Here is a 19,175-nt window from a genome sequence, read left to right as displayed (position 1 = left end):
CTTTCACTAGCGAGTCAGTCTACGTTTTCTGCTCAAGGCCTTGGAGGAAGACTTGAACTAACCACCTTCTGAGTCAGAGGTGAGGGTGGTATCAACTATGATAACACAATCATAAGTTTGCAATCTCGCCATCGATATTTACTTTATCCCAACCCTGTGCAGCTTTGAAATTCAGCATTATTCAAAAATCGCTTGGTAGGTTGCAGGTACTATCGCAACGTTTAAGAAACATTTAGACAGGTACATGGGTCGGATAGGATTAGAGGGATATGGGCCAAACTCAGGCAGGTGGGACCAGTATAGATGGGACACGTTGGTTGGGGTGGGCAAGTTGGACCAAAGGGTCTGTTTCCACGTTGTATGACTCTTATGGATAAAGCCCTCATTTCACTTTAGTAATTGAATTTCCTGCCAGAGAGCATAAACAATCTATGGTACATGTTTTATTTCCTTCCTGCAACCATACACAATATTCCAATTGAGGGAAAGATCTTCAATATCATTCCGTCAGGCATTTTGCGCCATGGTGTGACAGCTGCTGGTGCCTGTGTCACTAATCGCCAATTCAGTTCCCTAATCCATTTCTGAAATCCGAGTACACTGCTTTGAATTACCTAACATGGTAATGAAGAAGAGGAGTGCTCCACAATCAAAGAGGGCACTTTTTGGATGAGAGTTTAAGGTTTCATGCCCTCTCAATCAGATTCACGGTATTGTTTCAAAGTGGAGCAGGGGGAGACTTGAACAAGCCCCAGGAAGGGCTGGTGAAAGACCAGCAAGAGAGGGCAAACCAAAGAAATAAAGGCGAAAGAGAAGACGGCATGAAATAGAGGAAATAATTAAGTCTGAGAGGGGGAAAAAAGTGGAAAGGAATAAGAGACTGATGACGAAAAAGGTGGAATGAGGAACATCTTATATTAGCTAGTGTCTCAACACAGTAGAATATTCCAAGGGGGAAAATAATGTGAAGAATTAGAAGACTAACAAGTAGGAATGGTAAAGATATTGTTCCACATTATATTCCTGTATATTAAATTGTTGCATGTAAAATAGAGAGAAAATGCTTTGAACAGTTTGCATATTTGTCCTGAATAGAGAAAAGGCTGGGCCTTGTAAAAGGCACAAAATTGGAGTAAAACAATTAACAACATTATCAAGCAGGAGGTTCCAAGGGTACACTGGGAGTAATTGCTATTAGGCAAGTCCACATCCGACAGGCGGGAGTCATTTAAAAGATGCATTGAAGAAGTTCAGAGCCAGCATATTCCAGTAAGGAGGAAGGACAAGGGTGGCAAAACAAGGGAACCTTGAATGACCAAAGAGGTTGTAAATGTGGTCAAAATGAAAAAGGAAGCACTTGCAATGTTTGAGAATAGAATCAGACAAGACCTTTGTGGAATATAAAGAAAGGGGGAAATAACTCTTGTGGGCAATTAGAGAGGCCAAAACAATAGCGTTGATGTGTCAGATGAAAGAAAATCCCAAACCTTTTTATACCTAGGTTAAAGACAAGAGGATAACCAGGGAAAACTATAGCGTTGATGCAGTGTCAGATGAAGTTTTTGTTATTTTATGTTGGGGGTGTGTGTGGGGGGGGCGGGGGTGGGGGGAAAATCCCTGCACTGGAAACCCCTTTTTATACCTAGGGTTAAAGACAAGAGGATACCGTGCCGTCGCGGAGAAGCGGGTAGGATGGCTCAAGGATAAAGGAGTGAATTTGGAGACTGGGGATACTAAATGGGTACTTTACTTCTGTTGTGGAGAATAGTAATATGCAAGGGCATTTTTAGATTAAGGTGGTGGTGTTGGGGCTCTTGGGGTGGATAAATCCCCAGGAACCGATTGTGGAATTTGGAAGAGGAAGGATGAGGACCCACAATCCTGTTTATATCAATGGGGTGATGGTGGAGAGAGTGAAAAACTTCAAATTCCTTGGCGCGCATATTTCCGAAGATCTTTCCTGGACCCAGCACACCGATGCAATTATAAACAAAGCACATCAGAGCCTCTACTTCCAGAGAAGATTACGGAGATTCAGTATGTCAAAAAGGATTCTCCTGAACTTCAACAGGTGTACAGTAGAGAGCATATTGACTGGTTGCATCATAGCTTGGTTCGGCAACTTGAACATCCAGGAGCGGAAAAGACTGCAAAAAGTTGTGAGCACTGCCCAGTCCATCAGTGGCTCTGACCTTCCCTTCATCGAAGGGATTTCTCAGAGTCACTGCTTCAAAAAGGCAGCTAACCATCATCAGAGACCCACCTGGGCCACAAGCTCATTTCACCATTGCCATCGGGGAGAAGGTACATGAGCCTGAAAACTGTAACGTCCAGGTACAGCTTCTTCCCTTCAGCCATCAGGCTATTAAACACAACAACAAATAAGCTCAGAACTGCAACAGACTACTATTATTATTATTGCACTATAATTGTTTGTTTGTATATATACACACACACACACACATATATACACAGTGAACTTTTTTTCTCTCATTTATGTAGTATGTTTACATATTCTGTAGTGCTGCAGCAAGTCAGAATTTAATTGATATATGACAATAAAGCACTTGACCCAATGTGATATATCCCAGGTTATTGAGAGGGGCAAAAGAGAAGATTGCAGAAGCCTTAATGGAGATCTTTGTGTTTCTCTAGCTAATGGCGAGGTCCGGGCGGACCAGAGTTGAGTTAATGCTGTTCTTTTAAGAAGTGGAGAGAATCCATGGAATTACATGCTGGTGAGCCTCACGTCAATGGTACGGAAGCTATTGGAGAGAAATTGGGATATAATTTACTCCTATTTGGGGGTATTAGCTACAGGGAGAGGTTGGACAGACTTGGATTGTTTACTCCTGTAACAATGAGGTTACAAAGAAGAAGTATATAAAATTACAAGAGACATTGATAGACAGTCAGAACCTTTTCCCTAGAATGGAAAAATCAAATACTAGAGGGCACAATTTCAAGGTGAGAGGGGCAAAGTTTAAAGGAGATGTGCAGGTCATTTTTATTTTATTACAGCGGGTGGTGTGCATGGAACATGCTGCCGGGGGTAGTGTTTGAGGCAGATAGGATTGTGGCATTTAAGAGACTTTTGGATAGACATATGGATATGAAGGGAATGTATGGATGTGGATTGTGTACAGGCAGATAAGAGATGGTCTTGACATTGTGTTCAGCATAGACATAAATGGCTGAAGGGCCTGTTCCTGTGCTGTTCTATGTTCCACACAGGCAATTGTGCCATTCTTACTCACATGATGTCAATTTAAACTCAGCCCAAGATTCCTTGCATACAATATCAGAACTCAATATTAATAATAGACAAAAGATTGCAGATGCTGGAATCTAGAGTAACTATCTGGATGGAAAGGAATGGTTGAATGATCAGACTGGTGCAAGGTTTCGACCTAAACCATCGACCATTCCTTTCCATCCATAGATCCTACTCGACCTGATCTCCTCCAGCAAATTGCTTGTTGCTCAATGTTAACAATTGACGTTAGCCCGGAGGTAAAAATCATTAAGAATCTGATGGCCATTGATGAAACTTTGCACAACTTTATAATTGTGACAGATACATACCAAATATTGTCCCATTTCGCCTTGCATTTGGATTTGATCGGCCAATGGAAGTTTTTCTATACTTGTTATTTGAAGTTTCTTCTTGATCCTTCTGATACGATGTTTTTGTAACCAATAAGGAAGCACTGATTCCATAAATTGATTGAGTATCTGTGAGGTGATGAGTAAGGCAGCCAGATTCTATAACAAGCACAAAATAAATCAGGGAAGTTATTGAGTAATTTACATTTTAGTAAAGATCTATTTTGTTTTATAGAGCTCTTTCCCTTTGACCTAACGAGGTCCAGCCAAAACTGGGTTGCATTGTATAAATCAGCCAAGCAGCAATTGTTCACAACATATACTTGGTTGCATGCACATGGCACTAGTTCTTTAATATCATTAGACGGAAGACTTCAAATGTTAATTTTATGTGATCACACAGCATAGAAACATAGAAAATAGGTGCAGGAGTAGGCCATAGGAGGCTGTTGAGCCCATTTTGTCTTGATCTTCTGTGAAAGCGCTGCATAATTTATGCTTTCCATCAAAACATGCAAGCATGTAAATTCTTATTTTGAGGATGAATTGAATTCTAATTTGAATTGTTTCCTTTTATTCTGCTTTCATCACTTTCAGCAGCACAGCTAGTGGAAATAGTTTCTCATTTGAAACCTCAATTCAAATCTCCTTAATATTTTTGCTCCTGTCCCTCCACATAACTGAAGTCTCTCATCCTCTACTATTCCGATTTATTTTCACTGTCGGATCTCCAAAATCTTAAGAGCATTTTTAAGCTATAGGCCAAGAATCAGATACTACGCCATTTGGGCTAAACCAGTAACTGATGAAAAGTTTACCATAATTTCCTTGCTTTTATTTTCTGTGCTCCATATGTGCAACCAAAAATCAGGTTTTAGCTTGTACCACTTTTTTCCAAAGATTTGTAGAAATTAATTCTGAATCCCATTGTTCCAGCATTAATTTTTCAATTGTACGCAACACAGCACATTAGATCTAGGAAGCGAATTGTGAGCCAGTTTTTTTAATTCCCCAGCATTAACCAAATCAGAGGTGATACCTTAGATTTGTTAAAAGGTCTGGACAATGTGATGAGATAAAGATTGTTCCTATCAGCTTAAGAGTGAATATAGTCAGTGGCAAACAACCAGGAGACGAAAAGAGTTGAAATCTTTGCACACAACAGCTAGTCATTGATCTGAGTGGTGGAAGCAGTTCAATGGCTGCTTTCCAAAAATAAAATTAATAAAGAGAACATTTTGCAAGAAAAGAGAAAACAAATTGGGTTGTCCTTGCAGAGAACCGCCATGGCCTCAAGGCAGATTTCCTTCAAGCTTTGATGGTTTTGATAATGTGATTCTAAGAGAGGAAATTATTGGGGATATGTACACTTTGACTGTTATTTACCCATTAGGATAACTAATGGTCTAAAACGACAAATGTGGAGGGAAGCCACTTTTAGCAAAATGTTGAATAACTATGGACTATGCAACACAAGTGAAGTTTGTATTACTTGTCCAGCCATGACACTCAACAAGCAAATGTCAAGTCACTTACTTTCAAAATTATTTACCTGCCGTAGAAGTTTCATATCCTGAAGAACAAATGCGATGTAGAAGAGGGATGCAAAACAGTTTATGAAATTGAACTGCAAAGATGAAAAATGTGTGTAAGTAAATAAATGAAACAGGATAACAGAATTCTAAATTGGAATAAGTTAACACTTTAGTTCCTCATCTTTATTTTGATGGTGGTTACTTTGATACCATTGCTTCAGCAGCAGAGATTAGCAAAAATTAATCCTATCGGCGAAAGTTCTAGCAATTATGAATGCTTGTTGAAATATCAGATTTTTTGGTGCCTCCATATTTCCCGTTATTCTCCCTCTGCATGATTTGTTAAACCTTCCTTTTATGCAACAAAGTGGGTAGGCATTTTTTTTTTCAGGATAACCAGTAATGGAGCTTTACCCCTTGAGATGATGCCTGGCTAACTCTGTTTTGAGATGTTATTTGGCATCACCAGTTACATTCATTTCCTGTTTTTCTTTCCCCTCCTAGACATTCACTGCCACCTCCTTTCACTTTTGTCCATCGATGATAAACTCCTCACATACTCAAATAATATTCCTACAGAGATTTGTAAATACCTGAAAGCTATATCACTGTGGTACCCAAGACCACTACTGTCAATGTTCAACATGAAAGTTTGGTCACTGACAAATAGATAGAAGAGAAGGAAAGCTGTTAACTATTTAACCACCAGTTTACAACTTGGGGAAATTCAGGAAACACCATAGCTGTTGTAATTCTTACATAGATTTACAGACAAAAATCAGGCCATTCAGTCTAATTTTAATCCAACAGTCCATTCTGGTATTTACACTCCTCTTTGTCTAATGCTAAGAGCACATTTATCTAGTCATTCCTTCACTGTGTTAATGTAGTTCCCAGTTGAAAGCCACAAGTTTTTAACTTCAACTCTTCCATTTCCATAATTTTTCAAGCAGTTTTTTCTTCGACTTCCTTATTTGATTTATGCTTGACTAATTTACATTTTGATCCCTTATATTGGATGACTCCATACCTAACCCATCAAACCCCTTCATAATCCAAAACCTCCAATGTGTTCTTCGACGTCAGAGGCACAGCTGAACTGATTTTATTACAACAATGTAGAGCTAGGTTACCTAAAGATGATCCATGAAGGGTGCAAGTATAAATGATGCACTGCCAACAGATTAAACATGCATTCAAAACTTCCTAGCTTGCCAGCAGCCAGTTGAGATCAACTGGTTTTCTCCACTCAGGGTGTCAAAGAAATATTAAACCTCTGCTGCAATTGAATAAGATGAAAGCTGATGTGCACCTTAAGTCTACACTCCAGCCATGGATTCAGATTATATTATTTTATAAACCACGAAACATCAACCAATGTCCAATTTAAAATTGATCGACATCTAACATCTACTGCATCTTGTGGAACACAATTCCATTCCACACTTTTTATAAAGAAACTTTTACTCATCAATCTTTTCAATAAAATCACCCTTTTAACTTTTCACACAATGCTAGCCAATGCAATATTTCTTCAATCCAAACCTCAGAGCCTGGGTCTTTTGAATACTGTGTGACATTTGATGAAACATAGCACTTTTATTAAACTTACCACTAATACTTTAAGAACCAAATGATTCTGATACGATGATTCGAGCCTGTGGTTTTCTACAAACACAGAATAAGTACATCTATCAACCATACAGTCAAATGGCTTGCAAACAATTAAAACCCGAGAAAACGTGGACAAATATTTCTTCCTGAAGAACAATGATAGAACCACATCGAATATATAGCACAGGAACATGCCATTCAGCCCACAGTCTGTCTGCTGGGGTTGAAATGGCGTGACTCTCCTCCAATCCCTTTATCTTGAGCCTTTTCCCCACATCTTTCAATTTATTTAATGTGTCAGCCTTCATCTGGTTTCCTTCTGAAATCAGTAGTTATTTATCTCAATTGCAGCTTGTCCCCACATTCTAATCAATTTCCATGCACATTAAAACATCAGCTCTATTATTGATTACTTACTATTTCAAGATCAGGTTTAATTGGCTTATCATTTGTGTTGCTATCCGTGGCTCGCCTAGTTGCATTTTTACCTCGATGCTTAAAGATTATAGGTTCAAGTTCCTTGAGCACAAACATTGAGTCTGATATTATCAGTGCAGCACTGAAGAGGTGCTGCACTGTTGTAGGTAGTGTCTTTCAGATGAGATATTAAGCCTTGGGCCTTGTCTATTCTCTCGTGAACTAAAATCAATACCCAATTTCACACACATAATGCCTGGTAAATTCTCAAACCGTTATCATGAAATCCTTTTCTGCAGAAAGAACTACTGAAATTAAGATGGTGACTGTTTTAATGGCTGCAAAATGCTCTGTGCTATCCTGAGATCAAGACAAGCTCTGTAAAAAAGGTACATAAAAATGCTGGAGAAACTCAGCGGGTGCAGCAGCACCTATGGAGCTTGTTTTCGGCCCGAAATGTTGCCTTTTTCCTTCGCTCCATAGATGCTGCTGCACCCGCGGAGTTTCTCCAGCATTTTTGTGTACCTTCGATTTTCCAGCATCCGCAGTTCCTTCTTAAACACAAGCTCTGTAAAAATACAGCTTTGCCCATCCTAGATGTTATTAGTCAGTTAATATTGGATCAGCACAATTACTGCTCCAAAGGGTAATGAAACAATTCCAAAGATAATAAACAATACAAACAAACGGAACAATGCATTCTACGCCCAGTTTGAACAGAAGGTTGGTGGTGGAATGCCACCCACCCCACCAGTCTCAGGTATGGGGTTAACATGGCAGATGCAAGATTGACTTTCCCCGAGTGTGAATCAGCAGAAAGCAACTGGTCCGAATGGAGTCCCTGGCCAGGGCCTTTGCACATCAGCTGGCAGAAGTCTTCACAGATATCTTGAATCTCTCACTACTCTATTCCAAGGTTCCAACTTGCTTCAAAAAGACCACTGCCATCCATGTGCCAAAAAAAAGTAAGATAGCATGCCTTAATAACTACTGTCAATGGCTCTGACATTCATCATCATAAAGTGCTTTGAGAGACTGGTGATGGCACACATTAATTCCAGCCCCCAGTTAGCCTTGATCCACTGTAGTTTGCTTAACGTTGTAACAGTCATCAGTAGACATCATCTCCCTGGCCCTAAACTCATGTCTGGAACACCTAGACAAGTGCTACATTGGACTCTGATTTATCAACTATAGGACTGCCTTAAGCGCCATAATCCCATCCAAACTGATCTCCAAACTCTGGGACTTAGGAATCGGTCGTCGTCTTCTCCCAATTCCACCACTGTATCCTCGACTTTGACCCACAGACCCCATTCAGTGAGGAGAGGTGTCAACACAACTTCCACAATAACTCTCAACACTGGTACCTCGCGAGGATGCGTTGTCAGTCTCCTACTATACCGTCTTCCCTCACGACCGTACGGCCAAAGTCGGCACTAATTCCATTTACAAGTTTGCAGATGACACCACTGTGGTGGGCCAAATCAAAGCCAATGATGAGATGGAGTACAGGAAGGAAATAGAGAACTTAGTGAAATGGTGTCAGGACAATAACCTCTCCCTCACAGTCAACAAGACAAAGTTATTGACTTCAGGAAGCATGGAGTACATGTCCCAATCAGCATTAATGGTGCAGAAGGAAAAATGGTGGAAAGCTTCAAGTTGTTTGTCATTAATATTATTATTATCATGATCTGTCGTGAACCAACCAAATTGATGCAATAGCCAAAAAAAGCACTCCAACCTCTACTTCCCTATGAGACTAAGCAAATTTGGCACGTCTCAAGTGATTCTTACAAACTTCCGCAGATGCACCACAGAAAGCGTACTGTCAGGTTGCATATAATTTAGTTTAGGAACTGTTCTGCCAAAGTGCAAGAAATTACATAGATTGTAGACCAACACTCAGACCAGACTTTTCTCTATTGATTCCATCTACACTACATGCTTCCTCTGAAAACAAGCCAGCATAATCAAAGACTTGTCCCATCGCAGTCATTCCCCCTTCTCTCTGCTCCTATCCAGAGGAGAGATAGAAGCCTAAAAGCGAGCACACCCCAAAACCAGTCTGTACTCTGTATCCTCCTCATTTGCTCTATCTATTGTACTGGAATTTGAATTGACTGTATCTATGTATGGTGTATCTGTTTGGATAGCATACAAAACAAAGTTTGTTTATTTTGTACCTCTGTACATGTGACAATAATAAACCCAAATCTAATCTGGAACAGAAATTCTTTAAAATGTAGATGGTGTATCAGATTTTCCAATTCTCCACATTGATTCTCCAGACAAAATAAAAATATTTCCTATGTTTATGTCTTGCATCATCGATTTGTTACAAAAACCTGAACTATTTTATTCAATAGCAGCATATTTAAACATTTGAAGATATTATTTTTACTACCAATTGTTAAAATTCTTTAAGAAATTCTAATGAAGATGCAAGAGTGTTTCAGGAATGACTCTTGGTTCTGAAGGTTGCAATATTTCCCATTTCAAGGCAACCCTCCAGCAGAAATGGCATCAGCAATTCACATCAGGAAATGAAAGTTCTATTATTAAAAAAACCAAAACAGGAAGTGCTGAAAATATTTAGCAAGGCAACGAGCATCTGCAGAGGAAAATGGGTAATTTTTTAGATCGATTTTCATCAGAAACTTCTAAAAGGGACATTGCATTTTGACAATTTTTTTAACTGGAGCATGGTCCAAAAGGGTGACAGGCAACAATGTTAATAAACTGGGAGCGCTGTCTGAATGCAGTAAGTTTGTTTTAATGTGATATCAGTGCCATCAGTTCAGAACAATCGATAAAAATTGTGCAGTGCCGTGAGACCTATTCACAAATGAAGGCAGGGTTTTGATTTAACATCCACAGAACAGCACCTGGCAAACTATGTTCATTAGTACAGCATCAAATGATTCATGGATGACACCTCAAAGCCACATTTAATAAACTCTTGACCGTCAAACTATATTCAATCACCTTCATTTTTCTAGATTATCGGGCTCCACTAATATTCTGTGCACTCATCTTCACCTCAATCCACATATAATAATTTAATTTGTTTATGATAATCTGTTAGAGCCAATTAAGGAAGGTGCAATAATATCTTAGCTCTCGTCAGATCATATTACAACTTAAATTGACACAAAGCCTTTAACTTAGTAAAATACCAAAGCATTTCATAAGAATCAAACTTGTCTGAAAATGACATTATGAAATATTACAAACTAACCAAAACCACATGCTACCCATCATTACCCTGTACTGGTACACTGTAATATTACTCTATTCGGTCTCTTTAAATTCCCCCTCATCTGAATGCTCCTTCCACTATTTAGATCAAAGTGTTATCCACATTCCCAGTTTGTCAGTACACAAGCATAGATCCATTAGAATGATTTGCCTCCTCCTGCATGTGTTGTGATTCAGTTTAATCTCGTGCAATGGTTTACGCACTCATAAATGTTTCCATATTCTGGAACTAGTGCATAGCTAGCTGACTGGCTGAGGGTCTCACCGATTGCTGAGGCAGTAAATCACTTATATCATAAGTTCATAAGTGATAGGAGTATAACTAGCCATTCGGGCCATCAAGTCTACATAGCCATTCAATCATGGCTGATCTATCTCTCGCTCCTAATCCCATTCTGCTGCTTTCGCCCCATAACCCCCGACACCTATTTCTCCAATGTTCTTAAAATGCTTTTTTCTCCCCAATCCAAACCTACAAAGGACAGGTGGGCAAACTATGATTGGCAGCACAGGAGATAAATGTGAACTTCCTTCCCAGGATCTCCACATTAGCAGTCAATCAGAGTAACATATGGCATTGGACACCATTTGGTATCCTGGTGCTCATACCAACTTTCTCAAAGAAACAGCCAAATAGTCCAACTGCCACAGGTATTTGGTGTTTTTCCCTACAGATGTTAATGACTTTCTCTTTTGAAAAGGTGTTTCTGCCACCCTATTCAGTAGTGTGGAACAGATCATAAACTGTTAGGCGTCCCATCATCTTGCTCAGTTTTGTCTGTTAACCACCTTAGGAATTACTGACTGCTTCAAATAACGTGAAAGCTGTCTGAAGATTTTAATACGTGCAAGAACTGAGCGTGAAGCGTTTTGGTCATCGATGCGGATGTACACTTACCCCAAGAGGTTAACCATTCAGCAGCATACTTGTAGATGCGATTCATAACTTCAATGACTACTGCGTAAAATATACTGGGGCAAAATATCAAGATGGAGCTAAAATGTGATTGGACCTCAATATTATAGGCTATGGCTAGGTCCTCCATCAGAAAGTAGATCATCATAACAAAAAGGCTGATGTAAATGCTCAGACAGACAAAAGGCACGGAAATAAGATAGACGCGCATCAGCCTCTTGTAATTTGGGTAGGTTGGCTCCTTTCTCCCGGTTGCTGGGTTTAGTCCCAATTGTCCATGAAAACCAGGCCGAGGTTCTTCAAACTTTCTCTTCATCAACAGCGTCCCCCAATTGTAGGAAAGTTTAGCACACCAACGTTTCCACACTTCTAGGACAATGGTCGACCACAGGAGGTTGAAGGTGGCAAATATTATATACTTATCATAATCTTCCCAAGCAAAGATATAGTAAGGCACTCCAATTAGGGCCATTGGAAACAAGGCAATGGTGAAATACTCCAAAAATGCAAAATAGAGTGCAATGTTCTGTCCAAAATATTTATCGATGTCATCTACAAGAAAAAAAAAGAAAAAGGAACAGTTATTGCGTCTTGATCTGCTAATTGTTTCTGGTTTATTTCAGATTTCCAGCATCACTATTTTTTTAAATTTCAGGAAAGAACATACAGTGCCCTCCATAATGTTTGGGACAAACACCCATCATTTATTTATTTGCCTCTGTACTCCACAATTTGTGATTTGTAATAGAAAACAAAAAAATCACATGTGGTTAAAGTGCACATTGTCAGATTTTAATAAAGGCCATTTTTATACATTTTGGTTTCACCATGTAGAAATTACAGCAGTGTTTATACATAGACCCCCCCATTTCAGGGCACAATAATGTTTGGGACACAGCAATGTCATGTAAATTAAAGTAGTCATGTTTAGTATTTTGTTGCATATCCTTTCCATGCAATGGCTGCTTGAAGTCTGCGATTCATGGACATCACCAGTTGCCTTCAGTTTTCTCTTCAGCATATAAAAAGCATGCTCAATTAGGTTTCGATCAGGTGACTGACTTGGCCACTCAAGAATTAATCATTTTTTAGCTTTGCTTTAGCAGTATGTTTTAGATCATTGTCTTGCTGTGGATTGAACCGCCAGCCAACGAGTTTTGAGGCATTTGTTTGAACTTGAGCAGATAGGATGTGTCTATACATTTCAGAATTCATTATGCTTCTACCATCAGCAGTTGTATCATCAATGAAGATAAGTGAGCCAGTAACTTCAGCAGCCATACATGCCCAGGCCATACATGCACAGATGATGCGGTATGCTTTGGATCTTGGGCAGTTCCTTCTCTCCTCCATACTTTGCTCTTGCCATCACTCTGATATAAGTTAATCTTCATCTCGTCTGTTCACAAGACCTTTTTCCGGAACTGTGATTGCTCTTTTAAGTACTTCTTGGCAAAATGTAACCAGGCCATCCTATTTTTGTGGCTAACCAGTGTTTTGCATCTTGCAGTGTAGCCTCTGTATTTCTGTTCATGAAGTCTTCTGCGGACAGTGGTCATTGACAAATCCACACTTGACTTCTGAAGAGTGTATCCGATCTGTCGGACAGGTGTTTGGGGATTTTTCTTTCTCATAGAGAGAATTCTTCTGTCATCAGCTGTGGAGATCTTCCTTGGCCTGCCAGTCCCTTTGCGATTAGTAACCGCACCAGTGCTCTCTTTCTTCTTAATGATGTTCCAAACAGTTGATTTTGGCAAGCCTAATGTTTGGCTGATGACTAACAGTTGTATTCCTACCTGCCTTGCTCCTCCCCATCCTATTAAACTTGCTGTAATTGACTTCTGCACAAACTACCTGCCTCCCACCTGTCTCACTATTGCGTTGAATCTAATTCCCCTGTCAATCTAGTTTAAACTCTCACAAGTTGCACCAGCAAACGTGCCCAGCAGTTCAGGTGCAACCCATCCCACTTGTACATGTGACTTGTGCCCCTGAAGAAATCCCTATGGTCAAAAAGTCTGAAACCCTGCCCACTGCAGCACTCCTCAGTCACACCTTTTCCCTCATAGATCATCTGTCAATGAATGAGCTCCAAATATTCTCCCGGATGCAGTTTCACCCTCTCCAAACTTTCACACTAAAATGATCCCAGTTAATCCAGGGGACACGGAAACACCCTACTACCATAACCCTATCATTCTTACACCATTCACTGAACTGCACAAATGCCTGCTTTATTTCCAGCTGACTATTTGCGGTGCAGAACCCGCCCTGTCTACCCACCCCCACCTCCAGCAAGTGATCACTTTATTCTTGTATCCCAGCTCTACCTGTATGACCTAATTTGAACGATCTTCTCAAATATCCTCCCTCATTACTGTGGTAACAGACACTTGATCAACAGTGCAATACTACCACCTCTTTTACATTTACCTTGACAAGCCTGAAGATTCCATATCCTGGAAACCCAAGTAGCCATTCCAGCTTTTCTTTCAACAATATCCACTGCTGATCAACCCTCACAATTATAAGTGAGATTCCTTGCCCAAAAATAGATGCAATTTAGCCTTCCATTCCTCCCAAGTGCCTTGTAATACCTTTATACTCTGATTTTCAGACTCAGTTTTAATTTCTATATTTAACTGTTCATAAAGTCACTTGCAACCTGCAGACAAGGAATTTATGCCACTAGTGCTCCATTTTCTGAGAATGACAAAAAAAACCCCAACTGTGTTAAGTATTGGCGAGATAGAGCTGCATGCTGGCAAAAAAAAAGAAATGGAATGACGGAGAGGCCACATACAGACAAAAATCACTCAGCAACTCTAATCTGGGGAAAGAGGACAGTGACCTTGATTATGTACAGCAGGAAGGAACGAAGACACAGGACAGCCTCATGGTGATATTTGTGGAGGGGACAGGGCTGTTGACTGTTTTGTAGTAGTCGGTGCAGAGGAATAGCCACAGTTGGTGACAATTACATCACTGGCAATTACGTCATTAAAACCTCTCAGCATATCATTCATCCTCTTCATTTCATAGGCTACCTTGGCATTCAACTTCTTTAGCCAAGGAGTTCAGCTCCTTATTGTGGCCCTAGCTGTATGTACTTGTCAGATAATATTTCATTGTTTTTTCGTATGTAGCAATTCCTGATCAATGAGACCACAAATCAAAGTTGCAGTCCAACATATTAAGTGCTGACAACATGGTGTCAGTCAACAAGTTATTGCCAAGACATGCAGCAGGACTAACAGCAAACATTTTATTTTATAAAAGGGTCTCCACAAATGTGTTCCTTGTGTTCTGGAATAAATAGGAGACATTTGTGAAATGCATTAAAGAGATCCAAATTAGGCCCAGGACAATCGTTCTAGATACAATCTGATGTACATTGAGATTGATCTGGAATGCATGGTTTGACTAGTAATTTCCATAAGGGGATGGAGGAAATATTTGGAGGAAAACATTTGCAGGTATTGGGAAAAGACAGAGGTAGTCGTACTAATTGCAGAACACTTTAAACGAGCCAGCAAAAACACAATGTGCAAACGGTGACCTCGTGGGCTGTAACATTCCAGCCAAGGTAATATAGAGGTCACAACCAAATTATAGTAGACTTTGTGATAAACTGATTTCTGAAGAAACATGTCACAAATTGAGTACAAAGGATGTAAATCATCAATGCAGCAACTATTAAGATTCATAGAACCATTCAGTACTTGAGATCTGACGAATAATCAATTCCAATTATTTAGAGCATTGCAATTTCACGAACATTTCATCTTTAATCTACCTGTAAATTTTGATCCCATTCTGTACAGTCAATTAAATATCAGGGAAACAAATGCCAGACAGCAGATCACAGTAGTTCCTGGCCAGAAGCAGAGGGCAGCAAATCAGCTGTTACAACATATTGTAAAAAGTGACTGTCTGACCCAAGGAACAAATACTCTTTCAGATGCACCTAGCTGCATAATTGGTGGCATCAGGCCGATTATTTTAGACAAACGCAAATAGGGATTTACCATTTACCAAATTTATGGACTTACTGAGTGGCTGCAAGGCAACATGAAAGCGCTTATACCAGATGCTGCTGAGCTTTTCCAATTCTGTTTTATCATGCAGTGGATAAAGCTGAAGGAGAAGTCCACTGGTTTGTAAACGGCGAACTGGATGAAAACAAAAATTACGTTTAATGCATAAATAATTTTATTTGCAAATTTTCACTGAGAAACTCAAAATGACGCAGTACATAAAACTCAGAAAAAAATCCATTCCTCTGGTGCCGTTCTAAATTTTAGGATACCAGAAAGTAGTTTACAGCGAACATGCCTTTGAAGGGTATTCATTTTGTTACGTAGGAAGTATATTTTTGCAGCTAATTTGTGCTACAAAAGCTTTATGAACACGATGAAGATTAGTTAGTTAACATTTTATTTTAAGATAACAATATTGCTGAAATAGTGAAAATATTGACTGGGATTGATATATCTAGAGCAGTAGTGCTGCCCTTCAAAACAACCTCATGCAAACTTATTCAACCATTACCAGAGACCTGACTGAGCTTCTATTTAACATCCCAAACTTTTGAATTTGCAATATTATCAGACCCCTGCAGAAGCGTCAGGCTGGACTTTTATATGAAAGCATCTGAAATAGGATTCGAATGTTGTGACCCGTGTCATGCCTGACACCAATTTTGCACAGACCATGGAGTTGATTGTTGACTTTAGAAGGCCAAGGATCCACAAACCTGTCTTCATCAACGGGTCAATGGTGGACAGAATCCACAACTTTGAGTTCCTGGGCATGCATATCTCTGAAGATCTGTCCTGGACCCAGCACATTGATGTAATCATAAAGAAAGCTTATCAAAGGCTCTACTTCCTTAGAAGGTTAGGAATTGTGATGAATATTCTCATGTATGGTAGAGAGAATCGTGACTGGTTGCATAACAGCCTGTTTCAGCAATTCGAACAGCCAGGAATGAAGGAGATTTAAAAAAAAAAAAAAAAAAAAAAAAAAAAAAAAGTGGATGCTGCCTGGACCATCATGGGTACTGACCTCGCGACCATAAAAAGATGTATACCAAATGCACACTGCTTCATCAAGGACCCTCATCACCTGACCATGTTCTCATTTCAATCCTGTCATTACGAAGAATGTAAAGGAGTCTGAAAACTGTAACCTCCAGGTTCAGGAATGCCTTCTTCCCAACAGCCATCAGCTTATTATTAAACATTACAAACACCAACTAAACCTCAAACTATCTTGGTTGCAACTAAGGACTTTGGGGTTTTGTTTTGCACTATATCTTTTTAAATGTATTTAACTTTTTTTTGTTTGCTTCTATTATCCATTCAGTACTGTACTTACAACTGTTGTGTAAGCAACAAACTGTTCTGCTGCGGCAAGTAAGAATTTCATTGTTCTGCTTCGATACTCTTTTACTCGATTAAATACTCTTGAATTTATCAAGATTCCAGCAGGAAACAGCAAAGTAGTTTTTATTAATAGATAATAGACAATAGGTGCAGGAGCAGGCCATTCAGACCTTCGAGCCAGCACCGCCATTCAATGTGATCATGGCTGATCATCCCCGATCAGTACCCATTCCTGCTTTCTCCCCATATCCCCTGACTCCGCTTTCTTTAAGAACCCTATCTAGCTCTCTTCTCCCAAACAGGGGGAATTGCATGTTTGAAATTCCTTTGTGGTGCCATCTTCAGCACACTATATGTTATCTGTAAACACCTCGGAAGCTATCACTCATTGGTAATCCCTCATAATACTCCAAAACGGAGGTGATTACACAAACCCAAATTTTCTATTCAATGGATCAGAGATGGTTGAAAATTACACAGGTGAACATGGATACCTAATCCATGTTGCATTATTTATCTTCCACATCCCCATTTTGTTATTTCTGAGTGAGCAATTGATAAAAATCATAAATCAAAGTAACTTACTGATTGATTTCCCAGGATACAGCTTTGCTTGTGGGTGACCAGGAACCATAGTTTCATCTATTGCCCTCAGATTTTCTAATTCACGTTTGATAATGTACTGACGTTCGGCCATTGTTAGAAAATCATAGCTGTCACCTGTAAAAAAACAATTTGGATTTATACATTGCCTTTGCCATGGTTCAATTTCACGTTGGTTAAAAAAAATAAACAAAATGTAATACTGAGCCAACTATGCTAGGATAAGGAAGTGAATTATCAAAGAGGCAATTATTTTTTTTTAAAAAGCAAGTTTTGCAGCAGTAAGAGGGAGATATTGTGATTTATGTAGGAAATGTCAGATCTGTTCCTGTGCTGTACTTCTGTCTGTTCTCTTGGAAGACTGCTGATATCTTGGATGGTTCTAATAGCTGCAGAAGATAATAAATAGCAAAAAGTGACACCGTAAAGAAACTTGAAATCAAAGACAAGAATTTTTTAAAACAGCAGAATTGCCATACATGGATGGAATACCTCAATTGCCAATTATGGTATTTTCACGAGAATTCAGTTACTACGCAAGGGTAACGGCACTGGCTAAATTATTTTCTACAGATATAATCTTTCATAATATTCAAATTGATTTGCAACTTATTATATTGTTTTAATGATAGACTTACCTGAAAAGTATTTGTAGTCTTCTTTGTTCTGGTAAGTAAAGACTCTCATAGTCCCATCCTGATACTCTTTAACTAAACCCAGGGCTTCCGCTCCCACCAATAACCTTCTCCAAGATGCTCCAAGAAGATATACTTGAGAGTTTCCAGCTTGGTCATCCAAAGGTCTGATATGCAAGTGGGCTCCTTTGAAATAAAAGGTATAATCCTTTAACATGCAGGGTCTTAATGAAAATGTAGATGATGAATGGAAAAGTTTGAAGGGCTGGAGGTTCAGACACAAATCCCAAAGGATTTAAGCATATGTCTGAGAAGTGTTAACTCAAGAAATAAAGGTCCTCCTAGGTACCAATGTACAGCATGGAGCATAGGGCTATAGGCGAATAGGTCTTGAAGGTTAGTGAGGACTGCAGCTTTGTAACAGTTGAAGTTTTGAGCACAGATGGCTTCAGTAATACATCAGCAGAGTACGGGCGGCCGTTGCCACAATGGTAATTGCAAAAATAAAAAGTCAATCCACACAGAGTGGCGGGAAAGCACCCGCATTGGGAGCACCTTTCGCAATTTCAACCAAGCGAAACTGTGTGGAACAGTGTTAACGGGGCAGGCGGCGGATGATGAGGAATGGGATGAAAGAGTGTGTAATCTCACGGGATGTCAGAGATTTTGCTGGGGAATGTGAAGGGGGCCAAAAACCTCTTGCGGGGAAGATGGGCGTGGGTTTGGAGGAACACCAACTGAACCATCCAGTGGATCCCTTCGTTAATTCCAGCAGCGAAGCAGTCAGGCGTTGCAACAACAGTGGCCTTGCTCACCCACTGTCAGAACACTCACCCCATTGTAATGAAGGAGCAAGGACTCTCTCTGAGCAATGGCGTGGCATCACAGGCTGCTACCACAGGGCACAGCAACACACGGTCTTAACGTAGATGGTCAATCAGCTGATTATAATAGCTGCAATCTATTAAATTATTTTGTTTGATCAAAGTTCAAATGCAAGCAGAGACATGTATTGCCCAGGAATTGAGTGTTACAGGGGTCTTGAATGATTGGAGCACAATTAGGCCATTCGGCCCATCAAGTCCACTCCTCTATTCATAATCATAAACGTGATTTATTAGTCAAGTATGTTTTGCAAAATACGAGGAATTTGGTTTGCCATAGTCAAACCAAAAAGCAACAAGACACACAACTACGT

General features: G+C 39.7%; 1 protein-coding gene across 3 annotated transcripts in view; it reads right to left on the bottom strand.

Moving 5' to 3' along the window:
- The window catches only part of ano10a (anoctamin 10a), a 42,801-nt gene that overhangs the window by 18,675 nt on the left and 4,951 nt on the right, over nucleotides 1-19,175 (bottom strand). For all 3 annotated transcript variants that reach the window (XM_055634692.1, XM_055634690.1, XM_055634689.1), the window contains exons 3-9: nucleotides 17,981-18,163; nucleotides 17,325-17,459; nucleotides 15,405-15,524; nucleotides 11,335-11,904; nucleotides 6,754-6,809; nucleotides 5,159-5,233; nucleotides 3,586-3,765 (exon numbers count right to left, since the gene is read on the bottom strand). In XM_055634692.1, coding sequence (XP_055490667.1) covers nucleotides 3,586-3,765; nucleotides 5,159-5,233; nucleotides 6,754-6,809; nucleotides 11,335-11,904; nucleotides 15,405-15,524; nucleotides 17,325-17,459; nucleotides 17,981-18,163 — 1,319 coding nt within the window. The remainder of the gene's footprint in view (nucleotides 1-3,585; nucleotides 3,766-5,158; nucleotides 5,234-6,753; nucleotides 6,810-11,334; nucleotides 11,905-15,404; nucleotides 15,525-17,324; nucleotides 17,460-17,980; nucleotides 18,164-19,175) is intronic.

This window comes from Leucoraja erinacea, chromosome 4 (genome assembly GCF_028641065.1).
Source record: "Leucoraja erinacea ecotype New England chromosome 4, Leri_hhj_1, whole genome shotgun sequence".
Classification (NCBI taxonomy): Eukaryota; Metazoa; Chordata; class Chondrichthyes; order Rajiformes; family Rajidae; genus Leucoraja; species Leucoraja erinaceus.
Note: the sequence above shows the minus strand (reverse complement) of the source record. Positions and strands in the feature narration are given on the sequence as shown.